This window comes from Chaetura pelagica, unplaced genomic scaffold, assembly GCF_000747805.2.
Source record: "Chaetura pelagica isolate M959 unplaced genomic scaffold, ChaPel_1.0 scaffold123, whole genome shotgun sequence".
Taxonomy (NCBI): domain Eukaryota; kingdom Metazoa; phylum Chordata; class Aves; order Apodiformes; family Apodidae; genus Chaetura; species Chaetura pelagica.
The window spans coordinates 4,548,980-4,557,215 of NW_009953295.1; the positions used below are offsets into that span (position 1 = coordinate 4,548,980).

The window sequence follows — 8,236 nt, forward strand, 5'->3', positions numbered from 1 at the left end:
CTTCAATGCTAGAACACAAGCTATTTTTGACAATAATATAAAGTATTGTAAACTGTATTTAATAGCAGTTCACAGATCTTTTTAGCACTTTGCAAAGCCATTAGTATACAATTGTATCAACCAAAGATGTATTATTATGAATTTCAGGAAATGTTCTGAATGTTTGATGTATTAAAGTGCAAAAATTTTGGCCTGAACTTGAACATCCAGGCAGAACTGTTTCTTAGCACATTCTTCAACTCTGGAGCCAATGAAAAAAAACTCTGATGAGTCTTAATATCTAGAAAATTGGTACTGCATAACAAGATCAACAAACACATTTACACGTACTTTTAAGACCTGTGGATTGTAAGCAAAACGTGGTAAGTATAACATAGAGAAATATTATTTATTTAACTGAATATACAAATAAGACCAATGGGGTTTAATGTGTAAGGAAAGCTAAGAAAAATGCTCTGGCCCAGAGTTTCAAGCTGTAAGTCTATGTTACAGAAACTCTCTGTTAAAATAGTATCACAAATTTTTATTAGCTTATTGTTCTTTTACTACAAACTTGTTAGAAAGGCATATAAAATGTACTTGCTAGATGGTTCCGTATTAAAAAGAAAAACAAAACAAATATCTGCTATTAAGTCTGGAAGAAAGCAACTTTTTTCTTAACATCCTAAGATGATACAAATGTATTAGAATCCAATTCTTAGGTATTTACAGTGGGGAAAAAAAGAGCAAGTAATGCGTACCAGCTACAAAGCTTCAGTACCTATACAAGATGTAATTCACACTTTACCCTTTTTTTTTTTTCTTTTTTAATGCCATTTTCTATCATATTCTATGTTACTTCTGTATACATACCTGTCCTACACAAAACACACATTACTTCATGGTTTAGGGCACTTTAAGTATTTTATGCACAGCAGTGCATTATGGTACTACACTGATGCCTGTCACCTCTCTGTAACTGTAGCATAATGTTGCCTAAAAAGAGGACCATATATTGTTGCTCTATGTCGCTTTCATTGTATCAAGAAAGTAATATCATACTACTTCTGAAGATGCAAATATATCCCATCTGCCTCCTTTTTAAAAGTTTGAAATAGAACTTTGCTTTATAATATTTTTTTTCCAAGAATAAATATTTTTGCAGTGGAAAATATATAACTACAATGTCAGTGTGTTTTTTATTTTAACAGTCAAAATAATATCAGAAATGAACCATGACTGTGAAAATGAACCAAAAGAACCATGACTGTGAAAATTTAAACTTCATGGAGCAAACTTATACTTAATTGCCATATAATAAATCACACTTTAACAACTGAAACACAGTATGCTGCTGCTCTTAAGGTAATTGATCAATCATTAAATGATTTATGAAATGCACAAAAGCTCTTTACTTGCTTGAAAATTCAACTCTTTCCTTACCCTGAGCAGGTATCCCTGGTTAAGGTGCCATGGTGTCTTAGGACAGTTTTGCTTAGGTCAAAAAGCACATCATGTAAACTCTGTTCCTCGATTTTCTTTGTGGTTAGCTCAAGTATTTGTGTATTTCTCCGGAAGAGTTTGCAAGCATAGCAAGTAGCTGCAGCAGTCTCCATTTTGTCTCCTGTCAGAACCCAAACTTTAATTCCAGCTTTCTGGAGTGATTCAATAGTGTCAGCAGCTTTTTCTTGTAGTCTGCAGAAGTGAATTGACAACACAGATTGATAGATTTCTTAGAAATGAGAAATGAGGTGTGAAAGGTTTCAATAACCAAGTAAAAGTTTTCAATAAAAGTTATAATATCTACGCATTTTCCAAAGGTGTGATTCTAAAAATGTTGAGGGAAGTGGTACATTATAAATAACTGGGTTTGACACTTTCAAAGTGCTTGAAGTCTCACTTTTCATTTATACAGCATAAAAGATAAGATGCTTCGTTCCTCAGACGGGTACTTCAGTTAAAACACTTTCAGTGCCTTCAGCTAATGATGTCAGTGAAGTACTGCTGAGTTGTTAGTGCTTCCTCCCAGTTTTAACAAAGTTTTTGCATTTTTTTTAAGACATGAAGATTCTTCCTTCATTTCCTCAATACCCATTTTGTAGTTCTTTCCTCCAAAACATTTCCCCACAATTTGTTCAATAAAGTATTACATGAACTGCATGTAAATGGTATGAACATACTGATTTTTGTATGCTTAACTATTGTTACCAGCTTACTCAATTATAAACTTACCATATGTAACTTTAGTAAGCTAAGGGTATGGAATTGATTCAAATAAAGGGGTTTTCAAATAAATAAACCAGAAAAAAAGATACAAGAGAGTCTCCAACTACTTTGAGAACATCACTAAACATAAGAAACTAAGAAATGTACTAACCGATCTTCAACAGCTGTAGCACCAAGTAAAATAAAATCTCTTTCTATCTTCTCATATGCTCCTGCCAATTTCTTATCCCGGTCCTGAAGGGACAACTTTGCAGCCTGAAGGAGCCTATGCACATTGCTATATTCTTTTGCTGTGAGCTTTTTATATGCAACGCACAATGTTCGCAGTCCCTCCTAAAGAATGTAATCAAAAGAAACAAAATGCCTCTTAGAAAACTCCTCTTAGACTTCTTGCTGTTGTGTAGGCTGGAATGTTTGAAAAACCGGAATTATTTTACTACTAACATGAAGAGTTTCACTACTCTTCTACTAGTTTTATAGTGAAGTGAGTATAGACTAGTCCAGTATAGTTTAGACTAGGACATGGGTCAGCTCGACGCTGTGCTGCCCTGGAAGCAGTTACAACCTCAGTCCTCCAGCAGAGAAACAGCTCAGGCACCCAACTGGATGTATAAGATTACCAGAGAAAGCAGAGTCATGGTAGAAGTTTCCTATCTTGTGTATAATTAGGCAGGTTGAATCACAGTAAGTAACAAGAACACAAATAGTAGCTCTGAAGAGTCTGATTTTGATGCTGCGTTGCAGCAGAGACAAAACATCAGAGCGTTGGAAGTGAAAATCGAGCTGTCTCATTTCAGTCCAGTGAAAACTAGAATTTAGCTCTGGGTGTTTCAGACTGGATAAGACTTTTGGACTGTGATGAATAAGAAAGGGAATATATAGACTGTGTAAGGCAGGAAAAAGCTACTGTAACACAGAAAGGAAGTTTTGCCACCTCAAATATATTGCCTCTCACAACACCATTTAACTGGCACTTTTTCTTCATGAATTTTAATCCAGTAAGTCTTTGTATAGTTACTTATTACCAACCCAAGAAGGAGAAGTATTAAAAAACCTCCCTGACTCTTGCTATTGATAAGGGCAGGTGCCAGGTGGCTGCCTGTATCTTCTTTCAGAAGCTTCTGTATGTAGGAGCCAGCCCTATTTCCAATTATGCAGGATGAAAAAACAGCTGTTGGTCTGGATTTCTCTCTTGACAGACACTGGATAAGATATGAAAACACTTATTTCAGTGTCATTAGTGTCCTTCACTTGTAATTATCAAGCAGCTGTTTCATAACGTAAAGCTTAACAAAGCTCTTTGCAAAGAGTTTTGAAGTTTCTCTTCAAAACAGAAGGAGGTAACACTGTAGGAATTTTTTCACATACTTGCAATAATACTTTGGTTTCAGTTTGAGTACTGGACGCCAGTAAATGTTATCCTACTGATAAGGCTGGCAGTCATATTCTATTGCCATGGGTTCTGAGCATTTTGGGACTCAGCAAACAACAAGTTGTATTTTACAACTCCAGATACTACCTTTCAGGTAAAAATAAGTTCTGAATTTCTCTTAAAGATGATCAGGCAGTTTCTAGCTCGTTTCTAACATGCAAAAATATAAGGATAATCACTGCACTGTTTCCTCCTAAGAAGCACATTTGTTGCTATACTGTGTTCTACTTGATTTTCTCTTTTAAGAGCTTGTAAAGCAAACAAAGGCAGCAAGTCACAATTGCTAAGACTAGGGGCTAAAAGTAGGGATGACATTTCAGTCAAGGTTTTCCCTTTTCTTTCATTCAAAAGTTAAATGAAACCACTATAGAGCCATGCTGAAAAGCTAACTGATGACCTTTGGTATAACAGCTGTGCCTATCTAATGCACTCATATCTCACCAAAACTGCCACTTGGAAGATGAGAAGAAAGACAGATTCAAATCGGGGAGTAACACAGACTGCTACCCACACTGCCTGTGTGCACTTCGCCAGAAAATAACCTCGTGCCTGGGAAGACAAATTTGTTACCAGATCAAGCAGGAGGTTAGAACACTTGTTTTTGACACCGACATCACATGAACAGCTTATTAAAAAGGAATCTTACCACTGCATTGCGTTCAACTCTGGATCGTATTTGGTCAATTTTGCCTTGTGTAACTCTAGGAAATATGGAAGAATCTGCTCCCTTACAAAACAGATATATATCACCTAGAAGAGACATCATATAGAATTCAAAATCACCAAATACATATTTCTTAAAAAACTGTCCAAATTATCAAGTCTTCAAAGAGATTTTTTCCAACTTTTTAGTAACAATTGCGCTCATGCTGGTACCTGGTCCCCTTTTTAACAAAGAAAGGCACACAGACTGTGATTAATGCTTAACTCTTTGCTAAACCTGAAAAAATCAAAGTGAAACAAAAACATATAGGAAGAAACAGCATGTGATGGCCCTACCTGTTGAAGATTTAACAATTACACTCATTCGCCGTCGCACTGAATCAAAACTCAAAACCTCTAATAATTCAAACCTGAAATAGAAACAGAATTATTTTTTTAAAACTCTGCTTTTCCAGATTCCTAAACTGGTTGTTATGACTTTGAGCATAACAAATAAAACACAACTTTTAGCATGGAAAATTATGTGGAGTTCTCTGCAATGTGGAATTTGTACTGAATGAAAGAGCGGATTACAAATAATAAATCGGGGAGGCTCTTAGGTTACAATTACTTGAAATAGCATTTGTATAATGTTTATTGGATATATAATGTCTTTGGATACATAATCAATATAATTTCTTTAAGCAGAAGACAAGAAGCCATGCAGTAGAGAACTGTCTGGCTTATGAAGTAAGTAAATTCTTACCTGTAATACCTAGGCATACCCCTAGAACTTGAAGTGCATATGTGTTTATACAGAATTTTATTTAGTATTTTTCCAATTTGGACTATTCCTATCTCAAAAAAGCACCCATCTAACTCCATGAATCTTCCTTGCTCAAGCGTGGACTGACAAGTTGATTCAAGTGAAAAAAAAAAATATTTTACTGGTTTTACATTTGTCATTGTTTGTTTATTTTTTCCATGCTCCTTTCTTTTCTAAGAGGAAAAATTAACTGTTGTACTGTTACTTTAATTAGATGATTCAGTTCTAAGTCCTTAAAATAGCCTGGGATCTGAAGCTGTGCAAGGCCACAGTTTTTATTTCACTAAAAGTTATAACAGATTCTAATAAGGAGCTAGATCAGGCCCATGTCTACAAATTGTGATGGGTTTTGAAGAAAATTCCTAATACTTATAGTGCTTTCAGAAATCACCAAATTACACAGTTATTAAGAGTCGAGCCTCAAAAGGCTGTAGTAACCTTCAGGAAAAAATCTTCCATATTCTCCTAAAATGGGGAAAAGTAATAGCAGGGTTTGCATATTTGTGTCCAAGAGTCCGTGTGCAGTCACCAGGAAGACACAGATACACAATAGCCTTAAACAGCAGACATCTCCAGAAGTGTAAGGTAATGTTTTCAAAGGTATGTGCATTCCATTAAACAGCTGTACTACTTCAAAGTTATTGAAAATTTTACTCATATTATAGTCACAGGATTTTTTGCTACTTGTCAAAGGAAAATGACAAAACAGAAGTATCTGTTTTAAATCTTCTTTGAAACAGCTATAAACATTTATTCTATTGGAATTACCCTAATGTAGATAATACAGATTATTTGTGAGCAACAAATGGGGTATGTACCATCTTCTATTACAAAATATTATTTATCATATAAGAAAGGAAAAATACCTATCGGTTCTAAAACTATTAGGAACTATTAAATTAGATCATAATCCCCACACAACACCTTTGTTGTTATATTTTATATTACATATACTGTCAAACTAATGGACCAAGTGGAAATCTAGAACTACAGGGTTTATTAAAATTATAAATATTAGTAGATCATTTATTTTTTACTAAAATGTACAATTTCTGGCTTTTCTGAATTAAAAATTAGTGTATAGCAAAAGAATGGACTTATTAAGCATGTCCGTAAAATCCCCTCACCAGTCTACTTTGTTTTATTTTTTAAAACTCACTTCTCTATCTCATTTTCCCGATTTAAGATCTCCATAAAATTGTTCTTCAGCCTTAGGAAGGTGTAACCAAGTCTGTAAAATGAAACACACATCACCAGAATTAATACAACAAATATATAATTACCCAGTTTAAGCATGTATATTAAGAATCATCAGCTCTAAGTGATTTGGTCTTTGTTGCTATGATTTTTGTGCTGAAAGCCATTTGGAACTTCAGTGATTAGACTTCTAGATTAAAAAATAACACATACCTCTGTATTCCCTCAACTAAAGCAACTTCATCAGGTGACGACGAAATATACATACAAGATCTTTTTGAGAACTGGTTTTTCTTCAATCCATCTACACTGTCATCATCTTTCACTTGAACAGTGTGGCAAAGACAAAGAGCTCGGAAAAATAGTTCCTCCCTCTCCTAAAAAAAAGAAGGAATGGTTGTCATTATGCATGATCACTTTCAAGTATTCTTTTGAAAACTTCTTTTGGAAGGTTAGCAGTATCACTGGTTACTACTGTTCATTACCAGATAAAGGCACTGTCACCGGTCACCTGCCCTTTAGGGGGAGCCAAGTCTTTCCCAACGGTAACCACAATGTGCTTCATAGCTGCCAGCCCTGCTAGCATTGCCATGCAAGTCCAGCTGCTCATGCCCAAAAAAGCCACTGCACCTTTTGTCTCCTCTGGGTGCCTAGCTGTGGCTAAAGGTTTTTTTCTTTTACTTAAACTTTACCAACCTATATACCACTCAAGGTATAATTTTAGGAGTCCTGAGTCCAGACAGAGGGATGCAGCACCTAGGGTACAGGTTTTAACAGCCTTTATAGATTTCAATTTCTTATGCAGCTTGAACACCTCTCAGAGGTATATAAAATAAAAGGCGTGTGGACATTTTGGCAGCTAGAGCAAACGACTTCTATAAAGTTTTGGATGGTGTGGTAATGACAGCTTCCGAGGTAAGAAAAATATTTCTATTTCATGGGTGTGTTGTATCAGTATCTTCATGTCTGAACCTTGTTCTCCTGTGCAGTTCAATAAAACCTGCCTGTTTAATTTTAATTCCAAGATAAAAACACCATATACCTTGGGACCACATTCTGAGGGCCATGGGTGAGAATGCCATAAGGTTGTTGAATTACACCTGAATAATTTAAGATGCCTTGTTTTGCCATAGTGAAGGTTATGGCCAAAGTAAGATTTGTCCTTCAGCTATAATCACCTGCTCATTTATACCCTGTTCATCAGTTGACAGGTGAAGTCTCCTTAACTTTCAACTAACTTTGCTTTACACAGTAAGAAAGCCATAAATGGCTTTAAACACCATGCTTCAGATGTGGCTATATTATTGTCACATTTAAAAGTTAATTTATTTTCATTATAACCCTTTCTCTGGCCACATCTTCACTAAGTGTTTTGCACTGAGCACTCATTTTCTCCTTTGAGGGCTTCCCCTCCTTGCTTTCCCTGTTGCAGCTAATGTTAAATGGAAACCAGTTTCTTTAGCTATTAAGCAGAGAAAGTTTTGTATTTTTTTGTTTTTATTTAATTCACTTTTGCAGCTCCAGTAAGTTGGGAAGCTTCCTATTAGGCTACTAAATCTTACTCTAAACTAGGAAAGGAAAACAGCTATGTTGTGATGCATTTCCTGCAATTATCTGCTTTGATTAATGATATAAACAGATGCTGCATTTCTAATATTCGCTTTATCAGCACACCTTGACTTTCCAATTTCATTGTAAAAAACCAAGAACTAGAAAGAGTCATCATACCTTCCCAGTGCTTTCTGGAGAAGAATCAATCATATCAATGCCTGTACACTCATGGAGAATTTGACCATTGCAGATAACATGGGGTACATAAATGTGCCCTTCAATGCAACATTCTACGAATTCCATGTTGTTCTCAGTTAATGTTCCTGTTTTATCTGTGAAGACATACTCAATCTGCAATTGAGCACAAATTAAGAACAGCAGGA

General features: G+C 35.3%; 1 protein-coding gene across 1 annotated transcript in view; it reads right to left on the minus strand.

Moving 5' to 3' along the window:
* ATP11A (ATPase, class VI, type 11A) overlaps positions 1 to 8,236 on the minus strand; it is a 76,236-nt gene that overhangs the window by 22,060 nt on the left and 45,940 nt on the right. The window contains exons 13-19 of the mRNA XM_009997966.1: positions 8,031 to 8,204; positions 6,516 to 6,679; positions 6,265 to 6,336; positions 4,637 to 4,710; positions 4,284 to 4,387; positions 2,357 to 2,538; positions 1,423 to 1,674 (exon numbers count right to left, since the gene is read on the minus strand). Of these exons, the coding sequence (XP_009996268.1) occupies positions 1,423 to 1,674; positions 2,357 to 2,538; positions 4,284 to 4,387; positions 4,637 to 4,710; positions 6,265 to 6,336; positions 6,516 to 6,679; positions 8,031 to 8,204 (1,022 nt within the window). The remainder of the gene's footprint in view (positions 1 to 1,422; positions 1,675 to 2,356; positions 2,539 to 4,283; positions 4,388 to 4,636; positions 4,711 to 6,264; positions 6,337 to 6,515; positions 6,680 to 8,030; positions 8,205 to 8,236) is intronic.